This window comes from Chiloscyllium plagiosum, unplaced genomic scaffold, assembly GCF_037043375.1.
Source record: "Chiloscyllium plagiosum isolate Xiang-an unplaced genomic scaffold, Cpla_swu_hap1 HiC_scaffold_26, whole genome shotgun sequence".
Taxonomy (NCBI): Eukaryota; Metazoa; Chordata; class Chondrichthyes; order Orectolobiformes; family Hemiscylliidae; genus Chiloscyllium; species Chiloscyllium plagiosum.
The window spans coordinates 2,489,888-2,517,533 of NW_028270164.1; the positions used below are offsets into that span (position 1 = coordinate 2,489,888).

The window sequence follows — 27,646 nt, forward strand, 5'->3', positions numbered from 1 at the left end:
TGTGGAGAGAGAAACAGGGTTAATGTTGACAGTCCAATATGATACTCCTTCAGAACCAGAACCTTGTTCGGTTCATTAATCCAGCTTTCCTCTTTACAGGAGATGCCAGACCTGCTGAGTTTCTCCAGCACTTTGTTTTTGTTTCAGATTTCAACCATCCACAGTTTGTTGCTTTATTTTAAGGATTAGAGTAAGAAAGGCCATTGGGCCTATCAAACCAGTACAGTTAGTGGAATGGGCAGTGTTGGTTTGTGGGGATTGTAAACAAATGAATAGCTGCTTTTTACAGCTGGATAGATATCCAGTCCCTCACAGAGAGGATTTATACACAATGCTGGTGGGGGAAGGGGGAGAAGCGGGGCGGCTGTCCTTCATGAAGCTGGACATGAGCCATGTGAACTTACTGTTACGGTGAGATGAGGATTCCCAGAAGTATGGTACAATTAATACCCATAAGGATTTGTACCAATATACGAGACTGTCATTTGGGGTATCGCCAGTGTGTATCTTCAGCAGATGGTGGAAAGCATTTTACAAGGTCAACCCCAGGTTGCCATTTATCTAGATGATGTGCTAACAGGGAAGACCAATAAAGAGCAGTTAGAGAACACAGTTCTTAAACATTTCTCTCAGGTGGGCGTATGCCTGAGAAGGTATGTTCCAGGCACCCCAAGTGATCTACTTGGGCTACAGAGTTAACAAGACTGGGTCATACCCATTGGGAGATAAAGTGAGTGCAATCAAAGGTGCCCCTGCTCCCGCTTCTGTACTGGAGCTGAGATCTTTCCTTGGGCTAGTGAACTATTATGGAAAGTTCATACATAACCTGGCTCCCATCCTGACACCTTTGCCTTGGGAATGGATGTATTGCCAAGCCATAGCCTTCAGAGAAATGGAGAAACAACTCTCATTCTCTAAGGTGTTGGCACACTGCGATCCTGAGTGAGATCTGGGATTAACATGTGATGCCTCCCCGGACGGAATCAGGGTAGTATGAGCTGATACATAGAGAGGAATGCCCAGACTTTAGCTAATGCAGAGTGAAAATACACCCAAATATAGAAGGAAGGTCTGGTGGTCATATTTGGAGTCAGGAAGTTCCACCAATATCTTAATGGATATTAATTTGTAATAATAATGGATCACAAACCGCTGCTTGGTCTACTTAAAGAGGACAAGACTGTGCCGCCCTTAACTTCAGGCTGAATTCAGCGGTAGCCTCTAACACTAAGTGCGTATAATTACAAGCTGGAACACCATCCAGGAGGCCAAGTAGCAGATGTGGATGCATTGAGCCACCTTCCGCTGACAGATACACCACTGAAATGGTTTTAAACTTTCTGTATCCACTTGCAGTCACAGCTGATAATATCAGACTTTGGACATAGAAACATTCAGTCCTAGCACAACTGAAACAGCTGGTGGTGATGGGGAAATCATAGCACCATTACAACCAGAACAGAAACCTGTTTGGACCCGGAGAGATCAGATCACTGTAGAGGACAGCATATTATCATGCAGAGTGATTGTCCTGAGCAAAGGTCACTGCCAGATACTGGCTGAACTCCATCAGGGTCATCGAAGGGTTTCCAAACTGAAGATGTTGGTGAGACGTTCTGTCTGGTGGTTAGGATTGGATACAGACAGATACGCGTTGATGGGGCAGTTCCCAGAGTGCTAACAAGGTCAAAACTTACAATCAGAAGCTCCCCCACATTCGTGGGTAAATCCTGGACTCAGATACACATGGGCTCAATACTCTTAGTCAATGTGGTTGCTAACTCTAAGAGGATATGCATAGAGTTCACAGAGACAATGATAGAAAAACTGCGGACATCTTCTGCAATACGCAGATTCCTGGAAATGTTGGTCCCAGATAACGTGCCATCATTTAACAGCAGGGAAGATGAGTATTTCCTAAAGGTGAAAGGACAGCACAATACCATCCTTCATCCAATAGTCTGGCAGAAAGAGCAGTCCAACTTTGAAGGCAGACTTAAAGAAACAGCCTACAGCTTCACTTGAAACCAGACTGTCCCGGTTCCGAGTTGATTATAGGACCAACCCCTCATACAACTACAGGGATAGCTCCAGCAGACTTACTAATGGGGAGAAGGCTCCACACCAAGTTAAATTTGATCTTTCTGAACCACAGGAATGGCCTTTCCAAGGATAAGAGGCATGGTTGAAATGACGTCAGGGAGAGTGATGTATAATGTTCAGGTTGGTCTGATGGTCCCAAAGAAACACATGGACCATAGGAAAGCTGCTAACTCAATAACGGGGTGGGTGCAAACCTGCTCAGCTCCTCAACAGCCTTTCTGACTGTTCTGGAACCAATGGGCTCTCTGTCTCCGTCAAGCGTTGAAGATTCCTCGGAATCTGAGAGGGATGTGGCAGATGTTGTCATGTTGATGCTGCTGGAAAAGGAGAATGCGTTTCTTTGGAGACGTCATCGGCGCAAGAGGTAAGTTACACACTGCCTTGTTCAGAGGCAGAGTTGAGGAACATGAACCAGTGCTAGAATGCCCCAGGAGTTACTATAGTTAAAAAAATTGACTTCTGTCCACAAATTAAGAGGGGGAGGGATATAGTGAGTGTAACAAGGTCAGCCAGGTGGACCTCATAGAATAGGAGTTCCCTGATTGGGGCTGTTCACCTGGTCCAATCAGGGACTCCTGGCTGACAGATTTAAACAGGAATGTCAGAGGTTCTGTTCACTCTGAGAACTGCCTCTGAGGGAGCTGGATCAATGTAAAGGACTCTCCATCTGTGTCAGGGACTGACTCTGACCGGGCGGGCGTGCCACAACAAGTGTGTACTGTTTTTTTGGGGGGAAAACCTGATTGCTGAACTGGCTGATCTACACAATCAGTGTGATTCAGGTGTATTTCAGTTCTTATTAGGGAACTGTTGTTTCACTGCCTGGTTACAGTCTGTGTGTTACTCTTTTCTCTTTTACTTTGAGAAAAGAATTTTGTTGATTTTGTAGCAGGGCCTCACCCTTGCACTCTGGTTTTTGTTTGTTTTTTGCATGCGTTTTCATTTTTTTTTGGTGTTTAGACTGAGCCTCTGTGAGGTAATGCACCTTTCCAAATGAACTATTCTTGTGTAGGTAGGCCTGGCCCTCTGTGGGTGGACTAGGCCTCTGTAAAGACTGAGGACCCATGTGTGTGCTGAGAGATGAGCACTTGCTGCTTGTTGGAGTGGATCCTTCCTGTTGGAGTGGACCATCCCTGTGAGTTAGCTGCACCTTTTACAATGAACTGCATTCCTGTGAGTGGGCCTGGTTCTCTGTGGATAAACCAGGCCTCTATGGAGACTGAACATCTGTATGTGCGCTGTAGGGTGTGCATTTGTTGCCTCAGGAGTGGATTCTGCACATTGGAGTGAACTCTGCCTTCAGTTGTGGACTCTGTTTCTGGCAATGTACTCTGCACACTGGAGTGGACTCTGTTCCTGGGAATGGACACTGTATTCTGAAGAGAACCATTTATGGTAATGAACTCTGTACCAGAAGGGACTCTGTTTGCTGATAATTGACTCTGTCTTGTTGCTTGTTGGGTCTATCATCTGCACTGTCTTGTGTGTACCTGGGTTTGGCAGGCCCTCACTGTGAGCTGAAAGGTTCATAGGTCATCCTGAAAGCAGTCGCCCCAAGAGCCAGAGGGTGGGTAGGCCACCCCGATGTTGGTCGTCCCAAGAGCCGAAAGGTGGGTAGGCTGTTCTGAGCACAGTTGTTCCAAGAAGGGGTTATTGGGAAGGGCTATCCTAGAAATGGCCAGAAGGTATGTCAGAGTGGCTGAGAGCCAGCAGGTGGATTGGCCATCCTCAGCGCTGTAACCCCGGGCAGGAACTGGGGCCGGCTGTCCTAGAGGTGGCTGGAAGTTGCAAAAGGGCTGTTAGGGGAGCGGGAAAGGGATTAGGCCATCCTGACTGCTGTTTTCCTGGGACGGTGGGGAAGCAGGACAGGCTGTCTTAGGGGTGGCTGGAAGGTGTATCAGGGTGGACCAAGAGCTGGAAGGGGCGTTGGGGCCAGCTGCAGTACAGTGGCTGGATGGAGGTGGGAGAGACAGGTGGCTTGCTGCATTGCCAGGAATGTCTGTGTTTTATGCACTGTTTGTCATTTGGTTGCATTGCCTTGTCTGTGTTTGTTATTATTATCTTTGTGACAACTGAGAGTGGGATTTGAGTTAGGTCCTCATTTCCCTGAAAACTGGTTTGCTGCCCCTTTCCCCAGTAAATTGCTGTTTCTTGTATACAGCTGCTCATGTTAACTGTTTTGTTTGTATTTTGTACTGATTAGTAAAAATAACCAGGATCAAAAATATAACCACCAGGAGATTAGAATCTACTCAGTTCAGTGGACTGATTCCAAACTGGCTGGCCACACAGCCAGTCTGTACTGCTGCTGTTGGTTTGTTTTTTTTGGAGGTAAACCTGATTCCTGAACAGGCTGATCTACACATCCAGTTTTGTTAACTGGTATTCCTTTTTTTATTATTGAGGATTGATTTCTAAACTGCCTGATCTACACAGTCCATATGTTTCAGGTGTATTTCAGTTCTTATTAGGGAACTGTTGTTTCACTGGCTGATTACAGCCTGTGTGCTACTCTTTTCTCTTTGAGAAAATAATTATGTTGGTTTTTGTGGCAGGGCCTCACCCTTGCACTCTGGTTTTCTTTGTTTTTTGCCAGCGTTTTCACTTTTGGTGTTTGGACTGAACTCTTGTGCAATAATGCACCTTTTCCAGATGAACTGTTCCTATATGGGTAGACCTGGCCCTCTGTGTGGGAGAGGGAGTGTACTAGGCCTCTGTAAAGACTGTACACCTTGTGTGTGTGCTGTTAGGTGAGCATTTGCTGCCTGTTGGAGTGCACCACCCCCTGTGAGTTAACTGCATCTTTTACAATGAACTGTATTCCCATGAGTGGGTCTTGATCTCTGTGGACAGACCAGGCCTCTATGGAGACTGAACATCTGTATGTGTGCTGCCTTCAGGACAGAACTCAGCTCATTGGAGTGGACTCTGCCTTCAGTTGTGGACTCTGTTCCTGGGAATGAACTCTGTATTCTGAAGGGAAATGTTTATGGTGATAGGCTCTGTTACCAGAATGGACTCTGACTTGTTGTTTGTTGAGTTTATCATGTGTATTGTCTTGCGTGTCCCAAGGTCTGGCAGGCCCTATTGTGAGCTGGGAAGTTTATAGGTGGCCTGAAAGCCGGAAGGTGGTAGTCTGTTCTGAGTGTTGTCATCCCGAGAAGGGGTAATCGGGACAGGCTGTCCTAGAGGTGGTCCAAAGGTCTGTCGCAGAGAGCCAGATGGCGTGTAGTGGCAGGCCGAGATCCAGAAGATTTGGGGGCTGCCCTGTGTGCCGTTGCGAGGTGGTCTAGACACGGGCTGGACATCTGTCAGTGCAGTCCACATGCTGGAGGATGCAACGGGGTGGGCAAGAGCCCGATGGTACGTAGGGGCAGACAGAGAGCCAGTAGGCCGTCCTCAACACTGTCACCCTGGGCAGGTACCGGGTCGCGCTGTCCAACAGGTGGCCAGAAGGTGTGAAAGGCAGTTAGGGAAGCCGGAAGGTGGGTAGGCCGTCCTGACCGCTGTCTTCCCGGGGGGCGGGGGGGTGGTGGAAGAACAGGATGGGCTGTCCTAAAGGTGGCCGGAAGGTGTGTCAGGGCAGACCGAGAGCTGGTAGGGGTGTATCGTTGGGCTGCCTTGGAGTGGCCGGAAGGTGGGAGAGATGGGTGGCTTGCTGGGTTGCCGGGTTGCCGGGGGATGTCTGTGATATAGGTACTGTTTTATTGTTCAGTTTATCGGACTGTTTGTTTGTGAAAGCATCTACTGTTTCCTTGGTGATATGATAAGACGGGGTTTGAAGTTCATCCTCCTTTTCCCTGTGAACTGGTTGTGTGGTGGGGTCTGGGGTCTGACTTTGCTGCCCCTTTCCCCTGTAAATTGCTGTTTCTTGTAAACTGCTGTTCATTGTTAACTGTTTGTTTGTAACTGGTCCTGGAAAACAAAAAGGAACAGGAGGGTTTGAGGTTCTATTCACTCTGTCAGCTGTCTCTGCGGGAGCTGGATCAGTGGTGAAGGACTCTTTGCGTGTAAATAAAGGGTAACTTGGTGATGGAATATCAGCCTCTGGGGAGCCTTTTCACAGGCAATTCTGGCCAATAATGTGGCCCATATTTTAAACATTGAATATCCCACCACATTGAAAATTGCCAGAAAATAAGGACATTAAAAAACTGATAATAAAAATTAAAAGGCACTTTTTTATTTAAACATAGTTTCTTCTGATTGCATCAGAAATGTGCATTTTTGTATTGCTTTTAGTTCATCTAAGTTTGAAATAAATATTAAGATTTAAGAATAATTTTTTGTCACACTTCACTTCAATAGTTTCTTGCAATGAAGGACACAATTGACAGGCAATGGTATTTCCTGAACAATCTGAAAAGGACACATCAATCTCGAGTGCTTAGATAGGGCGCAGTGTTTGGTACAAATTCAGCACAAATCCCTGAAGGGACAGTGAAGACATTGACATCACACCCTAAATAATACTCTTTCCATTTGCTTCAAGGAAGCATGGGCCTGAGCCGTGCACACACCATCTCTAACCTGAAGCTGTTTGAATTTGCGAAGTTAAAATTGAGAGCGGTGGGTTCAGATTGACTTCACCCCAACACTGTCAATAGACCAGGTAAGAGTTTCATCTCTAAATGACATGACTGTACATATGATTCGGAGATGCCGGTGTTGGACTGGGGTGTACAAAGTTAAAAATCACACAACACCAGGTTATAGTCCAACAGGTTTAATTGGAAACACACTAGCTTTCGGAGTGACCTTCATCACCTGATGAAGGAGCGTTGCTCCGAAAGCTAGTGTTTCCAATTAAACCTGTTGGACTATAACCTGGTGTTGTGTGATTTTTGACTGTACTAAGTATGACATGAAACTGCCTGTCAAACAGCAGATATAGATACAGCACCTCACACCAGTGAGAATCATGTCAATAATAGTTTGGAGGAGCCCAGATTGAATATGTCACTGTGCTTTATGGTAAAAGTACCAGTGGTTCCTCATAGAGACAGCTACCTAATCTCAGCTTGACCAATCATCTCTGTAGGCTCTGGGACAGGGGGTCTCTCCATCGAGTCGTCTTCTTTGCCAATTGCACTGAGTCTGAGATTATCCTCACAAGGATAACACAAGTGTTCAAAACATTTACAAACATTTTACTTTTAAAAAATAAATTTTACAATGCAAAACACATACTACCAATATTTTAGAATTTCATTCAAATCAACTGTTATGGTTATGGTGTTGAATAATTCATGTGATATTCCATATTACAGGATATCGAGGTCAAATTCCCTCCAGGGGCATTGACTGTACAGATGCTGTCACTGTTGGATCACATGATCCTTTCTCTTCAGCACAAACCCGAGATTGGTCAAAAAGATTGCATCAGAATTCAACTGACAAGAGGCCATCTCCTGAAGCATGAATTCCTTCATTCTCCACACTGATGTTGTCCGACCCACTGACTGGTTCAAACATTTTCACTTGGTTTCTCCCTGACTCTGAAAATAACATTCTCGTGTCTTTAATTATTTCAATAAAGTTTGTATTGACCTCTGTTTTATAAAGTTGAGCTCATCCAAAATTCCACTACCCATATCTTAACTTGCATTCAGTCCCATTCACCCATCAGCCCTCTGCTTCCCAATCTGACAATGTGTTTTTCTCAAAATTCTAATCCCCTGTCTATAAGCCTTCATGGCCTCACCCCTCCCTCCTCCAAACCTCCAAAGATCTCCCCACTTCTATCATTCCCATCTTTCAAGCATTGCCCAGTTTTCATTGCTCCACATTGGTGCCCAAGCTTTCAGTTGCTTAGGTTCTAAACTCGGGAATTCTTTCCTTAAACTCTGCATGTTTGTTTCTGCTTCAGAACTAACACTTTAGCCACCTATCCTAACACCACTTTAGTTGGCTCAATGTCAGAATCGTGTTTGACAATGCTCCAGTGACAGACCTTAGGATGATTTACTGCATCAAAGGTTCTATATAAATGCATACTATTGCTATCCTGATTCATTTCTTTATGTCAACTTCATTACTTTGACCTCCTGTCAGTCAATAGGTCCATTAAAGTGTGAGAAAAGGAGCAAAGGTCAGGTGTGAAGCTGCATTCACTGGGTTAAGCCACTGGATTCTCTCTCCCATCCTGCAATGATGGGGTGGGGGGGTCATTGAGAGTTTATTGATGTTGGGGCAGAGCAGAAAGTGTGGAAAATCAGAAGAAATCACGTCCAGGCACCACTGGGGATACAGTGGGGAATATCGAAGGGTATTACCTGTCGCTCTGCCTTCCTGCAACAAGACAATCTGTTGTTACCTGAGCATTCCACCCACACCAAATCTACTCAGTACAATTACCTTTGCACATTTCAGCTCCTAAGGCAATGAGGGCAGGTGTACAGAAACATAGCACTTTGATGGGAATTTGAAAACGACAGACCAGCACAGCTCAGACACACAGTTCACCATGAGCATGTACAAGTCGTAGAGCTCGCTTGCTCTCTCCCTCCCTCTCTCTCTCTCTCTCTCTCTCTAACAGCACTGTGGAAGTAATACATCTCCCCTCCCTCCCCGCTGTGGCAGCATTTCCAGAAGGCAGCTCATCATCCCTGTGGGGAACAGTACAAGGCAATAATCGAGGGCCGTGCTGATGATACTCAGATCCCAAGAATGAATGTTTAAAATCAGTGACCCAGCCCATCTTCTCCAGTGGGTCACAGTAACTCAAGGTGCATGGCAGGACAAGATGCGATGGTACCAGTCTCCTCCTCTCTAATGTGCACATGACCTTTTCTCTTCATCTACTCTAAGCTAGCAATTGACAGGTGCTTCCAAACACAAACTACAACATCCCACTGTGAATCCACAACCAATCAAACGCTGGCACAATGACAGGCAGTAACAGCAAGGAGAACACTAAAATAAAAGGTTACGCAGGAGGTGAACTGATTCGGATTGTGCTGTGACTTAATGGTGAGGGTAACAATCACAGTTCACTTAACTTCAAAGTTTTCAATAATTTCTAACAAACTGGATTGTGTCACAGGCCACTTATAAACAGAGTATCAAGAATGATCAAACACTGAGCAAGTGAACAAGCCCCTCAGCACAGCCTGAAGCATAAAACATTTATGAAGTACTTTTCCCTGGTTCATGCATCCCAAGCACCTTCAACCACTGAAATGCATTTGAAGTTGGAACATAAGCATCTAATTATCACACAGTGAGATCCCACAATGGGATAAATAATCAGATCATCCATTGTTGCTGCAGTTGATAGTGAGATGAATATCAGTTCAGCAATCCTGGTGTTCTCCAAACCAGCGCTGTAGAATTTTTTAAACAAATCTGTCCGTGGGGGCTGGCATGTCTTCAGTTTAAAACCTGAGCGTTTTGTCTAGAATGTCAGCTGCTGAGATACTGAAGGGAATATGAACTCACAGCTTCATGACTCCGGGAGAAGCGACACTGACGAAGAACACCAGGCCAATAATACTGCTCCTTCCAAAGAGATTGCACTTTGATTTTCCTGTGACACTTCCTCCCCACCTGAATAAATCCCTTGACTACATTTCTAAATGGTCAAGGTGACTCATTCTCTCAGGAAACACTGAAGCAGAAATATCAGATCATAACTTGCCTATTACAAAGCCAAATAATATAAATTCCTGAACTCATGGCTTTGAAATGTTTGAGACAATTCCAGGGAAGTCGATTTTCCTGCAGGGGTTATTTTCTCCTGGAGCAAGATGAAAACTGCTTCTGGAAGGTCCCCAAGAAACTGGATGTAGGTTAATTGGCAACAGCCATGAATTGGTTGGCAGCACAAGCTATTTCAGGCCATATTTTACAGGCATTTATATGATACATTTTGGAAATTATGCCCAGGTATGGGAGGTTGTAAGTTGTCTGTTACTCGGCACAAAGGGGAAAGCCATTTTCTGTACTGGATAAAGGCTGAGACACAAAATAAAACTATAAAAAAATTGCAGGGCTTTGAGGTACGAGTATGGGGATGGAACTAATTGAAGAACTCCTTCAAAGAGCCATCAGAAACTCAAGGGATTGATGCTGATGCTGATTCTATGTCTCAAACTTAGGTAATTGATCGTTGCCCTTAGAGGAATACAGCAAGCTAATCCACAACCTTTAGCAATAATTTTACAAACTACTTACATTCATACAGGAAACAGACCCTTTGACCCAACTCATCCATGCCAACCACAATCCACATGGGTTTCTAACCATTAATTTGAACCTGTATTCTTAACTGTAACTTATTCACTTCCAGTTTGCATTGGAAAAGTAATCCGTGTTCTTAACCATTCACCTGCGAAGACTATTCCATTTCAAACACTTTACAAAGTTCTGCTTTTGTTAAACTGGCTAAGACCCTGTGACACTGCTGTTGGATCCTTGGACTCTGGGAGCATTTGTGATGTTTAACCAATCCCAGTCCTCAGGTACACCATGTAGTCACAATGCTCACATCCTGAGACTTCTTACTGTTAGAGGGTTCAGTATATTTACATCCAGTCGGGAATGGTGGTGGACAATTAAACACCTCGCTGGAGGCGGCGACTCCACAAATATCCCTGTCTTCAATTCAAGGGAAGCCAAGCACAACAGGGCAAAAGGTAGTATTTGCATCCATCCTCAGTCAGAGATGCTGAGTGGGTGATCCATCTTGGTCCCCTCCAGAAGTCCCCAGCCAATTCGATTTACTCAGTTTGATATCAAGCAATAGGTGAAGCCATTGGATACTGCAAAGATGATGGGCCTGACAACATTCCAGCATCAGTACTGAAGATGTACTCTGTATCCGTAACATGACCCTGTTCTAGTTTGGTTTCTGCAGGCCCACTCAGACTCCTGAACTCATTGCACCTTTGGACAAAACACAGGGATATGTTGAGAGTGACTGTCCTTGACATCAAGGCCACACTTAACCCAGTGTGAGCCCTAACAAAACTGGCATCAGTCGGTATCAGAGGGCAAACTCTCTGCTGTTTGGAATCACACCTGGAACATAGGAATATGGTTGTGGTTGTTGGAGGTCAGTCATCTCAGCTTCAGGACATCTCTGCAGGAGTTTCTCAGGATAGTGTCCAATCATCTTCAGCTGCTTCATCAATGATCTTCCCTCCAGCATAAGGTCAGAAGTGGGGGATGTTCACCATTGATTGCACATTGACAGCCCCAGATACTGAAGCCTGTGTCCAAATGCAGCAAGACTTGGACAATATTGTAGGCTGACAAGTAGCAAGTAATATTAATGTCACACAAGTGCCAGGTCATGACTATATTTAAGAAAAGATATTCTAATGTTTGCCCCTTGACATTCAATGACATTACCATCCCTGAATCCCCTACCATCAACATTCTGGGGATATCACAACTAGGAATTGAACTGGACCAGCCATATAAATACTGGAAAAGAGATCAGAGGCTAAGAGTTCTGCAGTTTTCACTGTTCCTTCAGTGTCGATGGGTCAAAATCCTGAAATTCCTTCCCTAAGGTCATTGTGGGTCAACCCATGGCTACAGCAGTTCAAAAAGACAGTTCACCACCATCTTCTCAAGGGAAATTAGGGACAGGCAATAAATCCGGGCCCAGCCAGTGATATCCACATCCCATTAACAAATAAAACAAAATTCCATGAGTCTTGCTCATGGGATCGAGGACACAAGGATCACAATAGAATTTCCTGTCAATTCCATACCCCCAATGGGAAGCTGACCCCTGCACAGGCTCTGGTGAAAGACCTGAAATAGAGCCTATTATTAAATCAAGATTTGATCAATGTTTGACGATGATATGCCAGATGACATTATTGCTTTAGAATTGTGTACATTTGCACATAAACCCATATGCAAGCCATGTACACAAACACACACTCAGACTCTCCCATACTCATGTACAATTGATATAAACTGGTGTAATTGCTGTAAAACAGAATGTTCCATAGCCAGTATTAGAAAGACACAAGGTTTGTTTCATCAAACTTCCCAGAGATTGTTAACTTGTGAGACTCGAGCAGTTTATAAAAACTTTAATCAGTAAAGTCTAGGAGATCAGAAAGCTTAAAAAATTGTAAAACACTATTTAGGCCTCAGAGGTGTTGTCAAGATTAGAGTGGTGCTGGAAAAAAGCGGCAGGTCAGGCAGCATCAGATACGCAGGAAAATCAACATTTTGGGCAAAAGCCCTTCATCAGGAATTCCTGTTGATTTTCCTGTGCCTCAGATGCTGCCTGACCTGCCGCGCTTTTCCAGCACCACTCTAATCTTGACTCCAATCTCCAACATCGGCAGTACCCACTTCTGCCCAGAGATATTGTGTCCAACATGGGGCACCATACTTTGGGCATGAAGTCAAGGGGTCTTGGAGAAAGTTAGAGGAGTTCTATTAATGTTTTCATTTGTCCCGGGGATGCCACCATTGAGACAAGGGCAGAAGATACTGTCCATCTTAATTTGCCCTAGGGAAGATCATGAGGAGCTATTGTCTTAAACCATTGTAATCCCCGTGGCAAAAAAAAAGCAACAGTTCCATAAGTCAGGACATTTGAAGATTTTGACCCAGCAACACTGAAGGAATGGGGATATATTTCCAAGTTAGGATGGTGAGTGACTTAGACTGGACTTGCAGCTGGTGGTGTTGCCATGTATCTGTTGTCCTTATCCTTCCTGATGGACATGATCATGGATTTGGAAAGTCCTCTTGAAGAAAGGATGTTCTGGGGAATGAGGGACAATTGGGGATAAGGAATTTCTCTTCCCAGTAGAGACTGAACAAACTAGGTTTGTTCTCCAAGAGCAGAGAGGATTATGTGGTGACTCAATAAAAGTGCACAAAGTCATCAAGAGTTGTGATAGAATGGATAAAAAAAAACTGTTTCCAATAGCAGTAAACAGAGGGTTACAAACCAAAGGCAATTGGTAAAATGCCAGAGGGGGAGAAGCAGAATGGCTCGATACAGTGAGCTGTAATGATCTGTGTGAATGGGCAATGAAACAGGGTAATGTTTGAAAGGGGAAGGGGTTGATTAACTGCAGGGAAAAGCTGGTGCCCTCCCTGTGTTGGTCAGTATACATCCTGTTCGTCTTCTCTAAAGCTCCTTGCCTGGTGAAATGTGTTTATCACTTCCTCAAGCCTCATCTGTCCAGAAGTCTTACTGATTGGAGTTGCTGCAGGAATCAGTTTGGTCTACAATTAAAACTGTGCACAGATTGTTCGGGTCATCCAAATGAAACTGTGCCAGTGAGATAGGAGCCCCTTGCTCCTCACAGATGGCTGCGCTTCCATCTCTGAATTTAAGTTAAAGTACCAGAGAACAATCGAAAACTACAAAACCCAACATTTCCTGACAAGTTAATACTCAACCAACAGCCCCAGACCACACTCACACCATTTCTGATGGCATATCGGCCTGACAGCAATCCACAGGGTCAGCATCACAGAAAGGCAGCCCCAGAAACTTTCAATTCTCACCTTTTCCCTTTTGAAGCAACTAACAGATACAGTAGTTAGAGTCTGGGACACAAGGCGTAGACATGTGGCGGAGGCAGGTTCAATTGAGGCAGTCAAAAGAGCATTCAATGGTGATTTGGGCAGAAATAGTGTTCAGGGAGATGAGGAAAAGGCTGGAGGTCAGCACTGGGTAACAGAACCAGTACATGCACAACAGGCCGAATGGCGTCCACCTGTGCAGTAACAATTCTGTGGCTCTCTGACAAGAGTAACCATTAACTCTTTGTGAGGTGTCTAACCCAGAGATCTGGCATTAAAGTGATAGGAGAGGATACATGAGCCAGAACCCAATTTCCTAAATACTGGGACCCACAGGTATCAAAGGGTAATTAACAGAGACAAGAGCTTTCTGTTTCTGCATCAGAGGTATTGAGTACCACTGTCTCCTTGGCCCAGCTAAATCAATGCAGGCAAAGGACTTGTCCAAAACCTGCTCGTCAGCACAGCTCAGTGACAACCCCAAGATCAACAGCAACTCAACAAACCACTGGGGGACATTGTATATTTAAACAATTCTGTGATGTTTTTGAAAATCAAATGTTGAAATGTTATGTGGGTACTGACCATCCCACAGAAACCCCACAGATATTTCACTGAACTCACTGGGGATTTTTTTAAAGACACAAACGGTGCCTGAGGCCAAGGTATCTCTTAGAAAGAGGATAGCCTAGGTCTACCTGAGAGAGAGAGAGAGAGAGCGTGAGAGAGAGAGAGAGAGAAAGAGAGTGAGAGAGAGAGCGCACCCTGGCTGTGGCAATGCTCCCCTCCTTTGGAAGTGCTGGGTTGAGGAATCATCAGTAAACAGGCCCCAGGGTCACAATACAAACAGGACAGACAGAGGGAAAGCCAGTCGCACTAAGTCACTGTAAAATATGGTCTGCAAAATGACTTGACAATATGAAAATCTTCAAACTCAGAATCCAGTAGAAAGAAAGAGGAACGTTTGACACATTCTTCAAATTCAGTTGAAGCTCAAGGCATTATTTCCAAACCTTAAAAGGTTGAGCCCTAACCAATAGTTTATACTGTATCAGCGTGTCTGTGTGTTAGTGAGTGGGTGCGCGTGTGAGAGTGTCTGTGTGTATGTGACTGTGTCTGTGAGAGTGAGTGTGTCTGTGTATGTGTGCGTGTGTGTCTCTGAGTGTGAGTGTGTCACAGAATATCAGCATCATCTATGCTAATACTGCTCCTTCGGCTGCTGGCTTTCGATGCCTCTGGTGACCCCGAGGACAGCAAGGGGTCCCTCCCCAAGGGAGAAACTGCATCGTCCATCATCAGCATCTCATCCAGCTGGTATTCCTTTTTGGTGGGAATGCTGAAGGAGAGGTCAGTGAATTGGTTCATGGGGTCAGTGAAACCCAGCGAGCTGTCACAGAAGTCGAGGGCCTGAGGAAAGTCCACTTGGCTTTGGGGAGGCTGCAGATGTTGGTGCTGCTGGTGTTGAAACATGTCCATGACATTCTGTTCAGGTTTGATGGAGGAGCAGCCGGTGAGCTCTGATGTGTTTAACCCCGAGGGGGAGGCGGTGGATAGTCCATGGGCCTGTGCTTGCATCTCCAGTTCCTGTGTGTGATCAGGCAAACAAAATACATGTCATCACAATTGTTTTAAAATTACATCATTCTCATCTCTGTAGATGGAAGGGCTTGGTCTAGTGGTACTATCGATAGACTATTAAAGTCGAAAAACTCAGCTAGTGCTCTAAGGACCTGGGTTGAAATCCCACCACAGTAGATGGTGGAATTTGAATTCAATAAAAATAAAATCTGGAATTAACAATCTATTGATGACCATAAAACCATCATCAAAAAAATCCATCTGGGTCACTAATGTCCTTTAGGGAAGGAAACTGCCATCCTTACCTGGTCTGGCCTACACGTGACTCCAGACCCACAGCAATGGGGTTGACTCTTAACTGCCCTCTGGGCAATTGGTGATGGGCAATAAATGCTGACTTGGCCGGCAATGCCCTTGTCTCATGAATGAATAAAAATGATCTCTATGTGATTTCAGGACATGCTGAAGTGTTTGTTTAACAGCCAATGACGATATTGCTTTATTGTCCTTGCTATTCTGAGGATATAGCATGTGCCGATAAAATCACTGTGCAGAGACTGTATCTTTTTGTTTTGTTTTATTTTGATTGTGGACTGAATTTGGAAAATTTGGAATTTGAACCGTTTAATAACAAAGAACTGAGAAAGGATTCAGATGTGTATGAAAAGCAAGTTATGAAACTCATTGTAAGTCGTGTTTACACTGTTGCTCTGTTCAAGCAATGGACAAAACTGTCAGCATGAGGAAAAAGGAAGAGACCCCTCTCTCCAGTTAAAGCACCTGAAACTTAAGAGTTTATTCTCTTCAAGTGTTGCTGCAAGTTGTCACTTTTAACCAATAAGTTATGGACTTAATAATTTGTGAACCAGTTGTTCTGGGCCTCCTGTGTAGATGTGAAAGGACCTGAAGGAAAGAATCAGAGAACTGAGGTATTTCAGAAACATAAGGAACATGCCATTGGATCACTAGGAGAAGTGCCATTGAACTGTTTCACAAGCCTTTATTGCACTCCACCCATGATACCAGCTTTTTTGTGTCTGTATTTGGCTCTGTGCATTTGTAGGGAATTTTAAAAGGAGAGTTTTATGTCGACAGTTCACAGATGTTTACTTGTACCTAGAATCGACTGATTTATAATAGGTACTGGTTCTTGTTAAGGACAGAAACCTGGCCCATTTTCTTCTGCTGACTTGAATCTGTTAGCTGAGTAAATTAGGGATTGGGTACTGTAATAAAACCTTGAATTTCTGTGCCTTTTATGACGAGGCTTGATTTCCAGCACAGTCTGCCAGTGAGGCACAATGCGTAATCCAGAGATCTCACCTAACAGGCAGAAGTCATGGCTTCAAATCTCAACATGGCAGGTATTGGAATTTAAATTAAATTTTAAAATGTGGAATCTACAGCACTCCCTCAGCACTGACCCTCCAACAGTGCGGCGCTCCCTCAGCACTGACCCTCTGACAGTGCCCACTCCCTTAGCACTGACCCTCTGACAGTGCGGCACTCCCTCAGCACTGACCCTCCGACAGTGCGGCACTCCCTCAGCACTGACCCTCCGACAGTGCGGCACTCCCTCAGCACTGACCCTCCGACAGTGCGGCACGCCCTCAGCACTGACGTTGCGGCATTCCCTCAGCACCAACCCTCCAACAGTGCGACACAGGGTGGCACTGTGGTTCAGTGGTTAGCACCAGGTTCGATTCCAGCCTCGGGCAACTGTCTGTGTGGAGTTTACACATTCTCCCTGTGACTGCGTGGGTTTCCTCTGGCTGTTCCAGTTTCCTCCCACAGTCCAAACATGTGTAGGTTAGGGTGAATTTGCCATGATAAATTGCCCATTGTGTTCAGAAATGTGTAGGTTAGGGGCATTAGTTAGGGGTAAAATGTTGAGTAATAGAGTCTGGGTGGGTTACACTTCGGAGGGTCGGTGTGGACTTATTGGACAGAAGGGCCTGTTTCCACACTGTAGAGATTCTATCAAAACTCCCTCAGCACCGTCTTGGAAGTGGTCCAGGGACTGGGATTTAAATGAACATCTCTCTGAGCTAGAGGAGACACTGCCACATACTTTGCCTCAGCTGAGTGTCTATTGCTTATTGTGAATGATAACCCAGTAGTTTGTGCAACAGCAGCTTTTCTCACCTGAATGCGAAAGCGGAGGTGGCTGTTGGTCATCTCCAGCCTCTTCGATTGACCCTCCATCTCCCTGGTTCTTTGCTGCTCCTTCTGGAGCCTTTTGATGTACTCCACAGAAGCTTTCAATATCGTTCCCTTATTCCAGCGAACGTCACTGCAACAGCACAGAGTGGGCACTGAGCAAAGTTAAAAGCTAGAAATCAACTGTGTCACAACCATTTAACAGACCCCTGACAATCACCAGGGGATACTGTAGCTCTAAGTGTGAATGAGCAAAACAGGGCATGTAGCAGTGCCATAGCGTATGTCTCAGTCAGAGACAGTCACCTTTCCTTTGGCCTAGATCCAGATGCTACTAATGAATTTCAAATTTCACCTCATTCCCATGGAGATCTCCAGATATTCACTCATGTCCCGCAGGGAATGCCAGGCCCACAGTAATGTGACTGACTCAAGCTTCCCCTGAAGTGACCAATCCAAACAGGTAAAGGGTAATTAGGGAAGGGCAATATTAACTTTGTCTGAGCCCCCAGATCCGAGGAAATAATAAATAAATAAATAAATTCAGATAACTGAACCTGAACAGTGTTCTTACCATCGTCACAGACCCTGTAACTGGGTGCAGTGGGGAGGGTTTATAGAGGGTACAGACTGAATCTCAAAGTCAGGAAAGTAATAAGTGTGTGGATTGAACTCCTTCACCCACAAACTGGGGACATGTGAAATAGGTCACGCGGGAGTTTGACCTTGCTCTCACTGCTTCCCGAGATATCAGACATCATCAGAAAGCACCGTGTTAGTGTTCACAGTCACTCGCAAGCTCCAGCTCTCTCTCTCTCTCTCTCTCTGTGGCACCTCTCTTTACCCCTCTGTTCTGGTTAAAATCTCAGCTGTTCCTCTGATACCCTCGATGAGCACAAACTTACTCTGATTAAATATTGCAAAGACTGAAGCCAATATTTTTGGTCCCTGCTTGAAATGCTGGTCCCTCGTTCCCAATCCATCCTGAGATGATGCCATACTGTTTGTAACTGTGGTGTTATACTTGAGACTGCGATGAACTTCCAAATCACACCATCACAAAAATCTGAAAGAGCGGATTCCACTCTTGGCTCAGCAATTGCTCTCTAGCCCACTGTAAGGTTTTCTTTTACTCATTCTTAGGATGTAGGTGTTGCTGGCTAGACTAGCATTTATTGCCCATCCTAAATTGCCCAGAGGGCAGGTGAGAGTCGACCATATTGCTGTAAGTCTGGAGTCACATGTAACCTAAGGAGAGCAGTTTCAATCCCTAAAGAGGAACCAGATGGGATTTTCCTAACAATTGCCAATGGTCATCCTTAGACTCTTAATTCCAAATTTTTATTTATTGAATTTGAATTCCACCATCTGTGGTATAATTCAAACCTGTGCCCCAGAAAATTTCCAAGCTCTCTGGATTGATAATACCACAAAGCCATCACCTCCCAAACCTTGCTGTCCATATCTGAAACCACAGCAAGTCCCATCCCTTCAGCCCTGTGCTAGGTGATCTCCATGGGTCCCCATTGAAGCAGGGCTGGCCTGACATTTTTCCTCCTTATTTTTAAATCCCTCCATGGGCTGGCCATTGAAAATGAATGATAGAAGATTTAAGGATTTACTCACAGATCGTTGGATTTGGGGATTAGCATTCCCAACTCTTTTATTCGATCATTGATGTTAAACCTTCGCCTGCGTTCAACTTGGAAGAAAATCAAAGCCAAAACGAATGTAAAGAAAACAAAACAATAATACAGATTATTTTCAAAATAATGGTCAAACTGGCAATCTATATCTATCCCTGGAACACAGGCAAGAGAGCTCCGGAGCAGTAGAGAGATAAAGAGGTGGACAATGCTTTTTTGTTACAGCCACTATGTCCCAGCTAGGAGTCTGCAGGAAGGAGCAATCCCCTTGGTCATAGGAAATGTCTCCTATTGCTCTCGCTAACAATCCTGTTAACACACAGGGTCTCACCTGAAGCCAGATGGGGGCTCTAGGAATAACTCAATGTTTGGCAGAGCTCCGAGTGGGGTGGGAATTTGGCTGGAGGAGATGGGAACAGCTCCCAACCAAAGAGGAGTGGCTTGGAGGGAGGATGTGCTTCTGAAATGACAGCAGTGTAAAGAGGGTTATGGTCAGTATGACCAATGTGGTCAGGCTGAGGAATAGACTGACTGACATCCCAACAGCCCAAATCATCCAAAAACCTAAAGCCAGTGATGCTCACCTCAGCCTGTTCTGCATGCCTCCTCACTCTCCCCCCACTACAGCAGCAAGTTACAAGTATCTCAGCCAGGGCCCAGGGTCCTTTCAGTGGAAGCCTTGCCTAGCTTTGAACAGATGACGATAAAATGCCCGCAGGTTGAGAACACCAGTCTCGATCCCACAGCTGGGCACAGCCAAAATGAACCCTTTCCACCCATACACCATTTCAATCGGGTGCAGGTTAAAATCAACCTCACAGATTCAGACTGTGTCTGCCTCTACTCCCCCCCCACTCCTCCACCCCACACTCTTCCCCCCCCAACACTCTTTCCCCCCCCACATTCTTCCCCCCCCCCACACTCTTCCCCCCCCAACACTCCTTCCCCCCCCCACACTCTTTCCCCCCCCCACACTCTTTCCCCCCCCACATTCTTCCCCCCTCCCCAAGGGAGGAGTTGAAGGAACATCACTCACTCAGGTTGTGATTATCTTTCTTCTGTCGCTCCTTAGCCAAGGCCCGTGCTTCTGCATCTAGCCAAGAACAGACAACCGATCACAATAATGCCACACACGATAGCAAAGCTCCTCGGAGCAGTCTCAACCAGTCTTGCAGTGAAACCTGGGGTCAAACTATTCTGAAATGAGGTACTCAGCCAAAACCTCTTATAATATTGGAGATGGTCCAGAGGAGGTTTACTGGTTTGATTTCTGGAATGAGTGGGCTGTCTGATGAGGAATGGTTGGACAGACTGGGCTGGCTCCCACTGCAGTTTAGCAAAGTGAGGGGGAGGGGGACTTGATTGAAATGGATCTGATCTGGAGGGGCTTTGACAAGGTGGACATAGAAAGGATGTTTATTCTTATGGGTGTGTCCAGAACTGGGGGCTGGAGGCACGGAATTAAAGATTAGGGGATAAAGATGTGCAGTTTTTTTTCCAGAAGGTTGCACAAATTCTGGATAGGGACGTTAGAGAGAAATGTAAGGGAGAATCCATTTGTTCTTGAGATTGATCAGGGACTGTCAATATAGGTCTGTTAAGGGAAGGTCATGTTGGACAAATTTGATTGAAAATATTTTTGAGGAGGGAACCAAAAGTGTTGATGAGGGAAGTGATGTGGTCTTGGAATTGGATGTGGACTTTAGCAAAGCTTTTGCCAAGGACCCTAACAGCAGACTGGTCCAGAAAGTAAAAATTCATGGAATCCAAGACAAAGTGACATGTTGGATTAAAAACTGGCTGAGAGGCAGGAAACAGAGAGTGATCACAGAGGAATGTTTCTGTGACTGGGAGTCTGTTTCCATTGGGGTTCCACAGGGCTCAGTGCTGAGGTCCTTGCTGTTTGTGGTGTACATTAACAACTTGGATTTAAATGAGAAATTCACAGGTTTCACAGATGTTACAGATAGCCATAAACTGCAGGAGGGTATCATTGGTCTGATGGACACAGCAGTGGAAAATGGAATTCAACTCAGAAGAGTGAGAGGCAATGCAATCGGGGAGGGCTAACAAGGCAACCTGTGAATAGCACCCCCGAAATACCGAAGGTCAAAGGGACCGGGGTGTGGGTATCCACAGATCCCTGAAAGTAGCAGCGCAGCTAGATATGGAGGTTACAAAAGGCAATGGAATAGTCACCTTTATTAGCCAAGGCATTGTATACAAGAGCGGGGAGGTTATGCTGGAAACGTATAAAATACTGGTTCAGCCAGAGTGGAGTACTGTATGCACTCCCGTCACCAGATCCTAAGGAGGATGTGATTGCCCTAGACAGGGTGCAGAGGAGATGAACAAGGATGTTGCCTGGGCTATAGGGTCTGAGCTATGAGGAGATATTGAACAGGCTGGAGTTGTTTTCTTTAGAGTGCTGAACGTAGAGAGGAGACCTGATGGAGCTGGATAAAATCATGAAGTGGATAGGAAGGCAACGTTTCCAATAGCAGAGATGTCAATAACCAGAGGGCATAGATTGAAGGTAAGAGGCAGAGGCTCAGAGGAGAGTTGACAAGAATGTTTCTAACCCAGACAGCAGTCAGAGTCTCAAACTCACTGCCTGAAAGAATGACTGAGTCAGAGACTAACACAGAAACAGGAGTTAGATTCTAACTTGTATTACCAAAGCCTCCAGGGCTATGGTCTGAAGGCTGGAAAATGGGAATAGCTCAGTCCGAATTTTGGTAATACGCAGGGACATGATGGGATGAATGGCCTGTAAATGTCTTTGAGTGAGTAAGCTTTGGAACTCTGTGTCTGAGATGGAGTGAAGGTGAGATCATTAAATATTTTTAAGGTAGAGACAGTTAGATTTTTATGGAATTCTAAACACAAACCAATCGGCCATAACCTTAATGAATAGACAGGACCGATGGGCTGAATGGCCTGCTTCGTCATCACAGGTTCCTAAGACTGTATGCAAAGGAGAAGGAAAGTCTGTCAGGAGAATACTTTCTGTTCCTCTGTGCCGGACGGCTGCTGCCACGTGCTCAAATGATTTAAATCAAGTGATTTCTAAACCTCTCAGCCTCCATGTGGCCATGACCTCCATGGAACTGGGTCAGGGAAATCCCCTCATCAAGATCCAACCTTTATTTACTGCGTTCTGCTCACTCAGTGGGACAGATGGAGGAGAGGGAAGTGAGAAATGGAGGCCTTTTTTTTAAATTGAAGCACACAGGGAGAATCAAAGGCAGACTGGTAAGTTTGGAAGTGAGAGATTGGGAGGGCTCTGCAGAAGATGTCAGGCTGGATGGTTTTGGGAGATTTACAGAAGGACAGGTACTTAGTGACTGAAAGATTCACACCTGGTTCAATGGCAAAAAAACAATAAGGCTCTGTGTGTCAGCCTTTAACCAATAATCAAGCCTGAAAATAGCTCAGGTCAAACACATGACCCTCCAATCGCCCATACATCTCCAACATTCTTATAAATAATAAACAAAGTTTTTCTGTTTAAAAAAAATTCTCCTGCCCCTTTGAGATTTCTTTTCTTCCCTTATCTCACACCAAGCAGTATCTGGGAGATATAACAATAATTCCAGGAGATATGAGGGACCTTCATGAGTCCGTCACAGGCAGAAACCTACGGATGTGTGGATAAGAGTCACCAATCCATGCAACTGGGAAACAGGGCCCAGTCAAGTCTCCCTTTGCTCTCGACATCCTGTAAGCTTTCTTCAAACCAGCGTGACCCAAGTTGAGAGAAAGCTGGCATCTAGGGATCACGGTGAGTCCTTAATCTGCAAGGGACACATGTGTTTGTTGGTTCGGGTCAAGGGACCAGCATGTTATCTGAAGGGTTCTACAGCAACATAGATCCTTTTAAAATGAAGGAGGTCATTGGAGGTCAGCAAGGTTGGAAAGCGCGCAGTTTCTTTCTAGAGGGGCAACCAACTGGAATGCACATTATTTCCAAAAACATGGGAGAATACACTTAAATAATCTCCCAACGTTTGCATATAGTGGGGTACGGAGTGGGAGGTTCGGCCAGGGGAATACGGAGAGGGTGGGAATGGGGACGGGGAGTACAGAGTGAGTGGGGGCAGTGAGGAGGAATAGAGGGGACAGACAGCAAGGGCTGAAAATCATTGGACGGTGTCCCATGTAAGAAATGGGTGATTTTTATTTACACAGGAGGCCCAATTAAAGAAAAAAATTCATTTGCAATTCTGCCCCTTTCACAGTCACAGAGAGTTCAATAAAACAAATAAAATATTTGTAATGTGTACTGTTTTATTCATTCAAGCACAGTGGAGTTCCCTGGCCAGACCAGCCTTTATCGCTCATCCCCACTTGTTCTGAAGGAGGCAGTTAATGAGCTGCTTTCTTCAATCATTTCAGTTCACATTAATGACCAGATAACATATTTATATGATGGTAACTGAGGAATAAACATTAGCCAGAACAGAGGGGAGAACTTCCATGGTATGGGATTTAATCCCATTTTCTTCTCACTAAGAGAGGAGAGTGAGAGGTAAGAGTATATATTGAGGGCAAAGTCAGAAATGAACAGTAAACGGCAAGAGTAAAAGGAGTCATAGAGATGTACAGCACAGAAACAGACCCTTGGGTCCAACTTGTTCATGCCAACCAGATATCCCAATTAATCTAGTTCCATTTGCCAGCATCAGACCCATATGCTTCTAAACCCTTCCTATTCATAAACCCATCCAAATGCTTTTTAAATGTTGTAATTGTACCAGCCTCCTGTACCACTTCTCTCTGGCAACTCATTCCACACACATACCACACTCTGTGTGAACAAGTTGCCCCGTAGGTCTCTTTTATATCTTTCCCCTCTCACCTTAAACTTATGCCGTCTAGTTTTGGACTCCCCCACCCCAGGGTAAAGACCTTGTCTATTCACACTATCCATGCCCTTCATGATTTTATAAACCTCTATGAGGTCACCCCTCAGCCTCCGAACCTAACCATTTCACATTACATTTACAGGTTGGATGTTTCTGGTCAATGTGACAGGCTGAGCAGGAGCTGTGGCCAAATATTGATAGAAGCAGCATCAGGAAACTCCAGAAGTATGTGGTAAGGTTCGGGGTAGGGTTAGACACAGACATGGTGACCTAGTGTTCTCAGTGTCCGGGGCAAGGACTGCTCTATCCTGCATCGTAGCATTGAGTGCAAGAGCTGGGTATCAATAATAAGACCAGCAAATCCTGTCTCTTGCTGAATCATTCTGGAGGGCCAGCTAACAGTAGCCAGCCAATCCACAGAGGGGGCGGGGGAGAAAGGGTGGGGTGCAGCATTGCTTAATTTTCAACAGAGAGAGAAGTGAGGTGGCAGAGAGTTCTCAGATTCCAGGAAGGAGTGTACAAAGGAATTCACTGCATCGGGGGAGCAGACTTAAAATTAATTTCAGTAAAAAGGACAGAAGACTTGGGGTGAACACAGTCTACCCACAGCACTAAGCTGGTTACCTGTGATGATAGATGTTATATAAAGGTGTAAGGTTCTGAAAGGGTTAACACTGAGGATTGCCTTAAGCATCACCCACTGAGGTGATATCAGATGGACATTTGGACAGAGCAGTGAGACCCACCATCCAGCTCCTCCTCTGTAACATCAGTCTCACCTGTAACTAGTTAACATGCAATAAACCATAGATCGTTAACTACCAGAGACTCTGCTAGTTAGACCGGGACGTGGATTTCCTTGACCACACTGGAGTGAGCAGGCCGTGTGCCATGAGGCTTCCTACACTTAAAGAGGATAGAGCCAGCAACCGTCCCCAATGGAGGGGTGCCTCTGTTAGGAGAGGAACTTGCACCGGGTACAGTTCCCCTCTAAGCCACTTCCTGACTTGGAAATATATCAGCGTTCCTTCAGGGTGACTGGGTCAAAATCCTGGAATTCCCTCCCTAAGGGCATTGTGGGTCTACCCACAGCACATGGACTGCAGCGTGTTCAAGAAGGCAGTTCACCCCCACCTTCTCAAGGGGCAACTAGGGACAGGCAATACATACCGACTCAACCAGCGACATCCACATTCTATGATTGAATAAACTTTCAAAAAGAAGCCAAGTTATTCGTGAGCGTAGTGAAAATAATTTAATGAAACTTTCAAACAGACAGTACAGGCACAGGACTGGATGGCCTCCTTCTATGCCCTATGGTTTTATGATCAGGGCCAATGAGAACCTCAGGTCCCACTATTGCAGTGATGTAACCAGAATGGTCCCATTTATTGCAGTGAGAGGTTGAAGAAATTGGGCTGGATTTATTTGGCGATAACAAGTTTGAACTGCCGCAGTTAATGTTTCTCGGACTTAAATCCAGTTGAATGCAGAAGAAAACGGAGAGAAGGGGCTCCACCACCAATCAAGGCCTTCCTGCCCAGGCAGGAGATTTGGGAGAGAAGGTGAGGAAAGGAGTGGGTGGGATTGATGGATAATGGGGATAAGTTAGGATTAAAGAATGCAGGCTTTGGCCATTAAAGTATTAAAACAATCACAGGAATAGATTGCAACATCTGGGTATGGCCAGCATTTGTTGACAATCCCAATTTGTCCAAGTAGGCCAGACCAGGTAAAGACAATAGATTTTCTTCCCTCAAGATATTGAAGGACTAATGAGGTGGGATTTTTTAAAATAACAAACCAGGAGCTTCATGATGACAGGTCAAGATGCTAACTGTTCATTGTAGCGCATTAGGGACACATACCTCTCCATTGGGTTTGTTTTTATCATCAGTTTGTACTGAGAAAAACTCAGATTCCCAAATTGGAACCCAGTATTCCATCAAACACTCCCAGGACACAGCTGAAAATGTGTTGCTGGAAAAGTGCAGCAGGTCAGGCAGCATCCACGGAACAGGAGAATCGACGTTTCGGGCATGAGCCCTTCTTCAGGAATGAGGAAAGTGTATCCAGCAGGATAAGATAAAAGGTAGGGAGGAGGGACTTGGGGGAGGGGCGTTGGAAATGCAATAGGTGGAAGGAGGTTAAGGTGAGGGTGATAGGCCAGAGAGGGAGTGGGGGCAGAGAGGTCAGGAAGAAGATTGAAGGTTAGGAAGGTGGTGCTGAGTTCGAGGGTTGGGATTGAGACAAGGTGGGGGGAGGGGAAATGAGGAAACTGGTGAAATCTGAGTTCATCCCTTGTGGTTGGAGGGTTCCTAGGCGGAAGATGAGGCGCTCTTCCTCCAGCCGTCATGTTGCTATGGTCTGGCGATGGAGGAGTCTAAGGACCTGCATGTCCTTGGTGGAGTGGGAGAGGGAGTTGAAGTGTTGAGCCACAGGGTGGTTGGGTTGGTTGGTCCGGGTGTCCCAGAGGTGTTCTCTGAAACATTCTGCAAGTAGGTGGCCTGTCTCCCCAATATAGAGGAGGCCACATCGGGTGCAGCGGATGCAGTAAATGATGTGTGTGGAGGCGCAGGTGAATTTGTGGCGGTTATGGAAGGATCCCTTGGGGCCTTGGAGGGAAGTAAGGGGGGGGAGGGGGGGAGGTGTGGGTGCAAGTTTTGCATTTCTTGCAGTTGCAGGGGAAGGTGCCGGGAGTGGAGGTTGGGTTGGTGGGAGGTGTGGACCTGATAAGGGAGTCACGGAGAGAGTGGTCTTTTCGGAACGCTGATAGGGGAGGGGTGGGAAATATATCCTTGGTGGTGGGGTCTGTTTGGAGGTGACGGAAATGACGACGGATGATACGATGTATATGGAGGGTGGTGGGGTGGTAGGTGAGGACCAGTGGGGTTCTGTCCTGGTGGCGAGTGGAGGGGCGGGGCTCAAGGGGGAGGAGCGGGAAGTGGAGAAGATGCGGTGGAGAGCATTGTCGATCACGTCTGGGGGGAAATTGCGATCTTTGAAGAAGGAGGCAATGTGGGTTGTTCGGTATTGGAACTGGTCCTCCTTGGAGCAGATGCGGCGGAGAAGAAGGAATTGGGAATATGGGATGGTGTTTTTACAGGGGGCAGGGTGGGAGGAGGTGTAGTATAGGTAGCTGTGGGAGTCGGTTTATAGTAAATGTCCATGTTGATTCGGTCGCCCGAGATAGAAATGGAGAGGTCTGGGAAGGGGAGGGAGGAGTCTGAGACAGTCCAGGTAAATTTGAGGTTGGGGTGGAAGGTGTTGGTAAAGTGGATGAACTGCTCAACCTCCTGTGGGAGCATGAGGACAGGGACAGCGCAGGGTTAGATATAGAGTAAAACTCTCTCTATATTGTCCCCCATCAAACACTCCCAGGACAGGGACAGCACAAGGTTAAATACAGAGTAAAGCTCCCTCTACACTGTGTTGCTATAACACAGTTTACCTGACATTTCCCTTTTGATGGTGATATTTGCCGGACATGAAGTACTCGTGGGGGCTGCAATGCCATGACTTGAGTAAACCTCCAAATGACCAGTGGAAAGTGGCAACTGGAGGAAGAGAAATAGAATAAGATGTATCAATAGTCTGACTGGAAGTTTGAAGTTTTAACAATTTTATGTGGATGCTGTCCACAGGTAACGTACAATATCATTGTTGCAATTTAATTACCAACCTCATTGGCTAAGATTCTACCCACCTTTTCTGGCACCAGCTTCTATAATTTGCTGTCTAACTCTGTCTGATAACATTTCAGAGAAACAGCTGGATATA

General features: G+C 45.6%; 1 protein-coding gene across 10 annotated transcripts in view; it reads right to left on the reverse strand.

The window, feature by feature from the left end:
- Positions 1-6,264: 6,264 nt before the first annotated feature.
- The window catches only part of tfeb (transcription factor EB), a 137,726-nt gene continuing 116,344 nt past the window's right edge, over positions 6,265-27,646 (reverse strand). For 8 of the 10 annotated variants that reach the window (XM_087973414.1, XM_087973415.1, XM_087973413.1 and 5 more), the window contains 5 exons: positions 27,318-27,423; positions 20,035-20,091; positions 18,979-19,054; positions 17,338-17,485; positions 6,265-15,198 (listed from right to left, as the gene is read on the reverse strand). In XM_087973414.1, the coding sequence (XP_087829540.1) occupies positions 14,788-15,198; positions 17,338-17,485; positions 18,979-19,054; positions 20,035-20,091; positions 27,318-27,423 (798 nt within the window). In that variant the 3' untranslated portion in view covers positions 6,265-14,787. The remainder of the gene's footprint in view (positions 15,199-17,337; positions 17,486-18,978; positions 19,055-20,034; positions 20,092-27,317; positions 27,424-27,646) is intronic. The other 2 variants (XM_087973411.1, XM_087973409.1) reach the window with 1 other exon arrangement.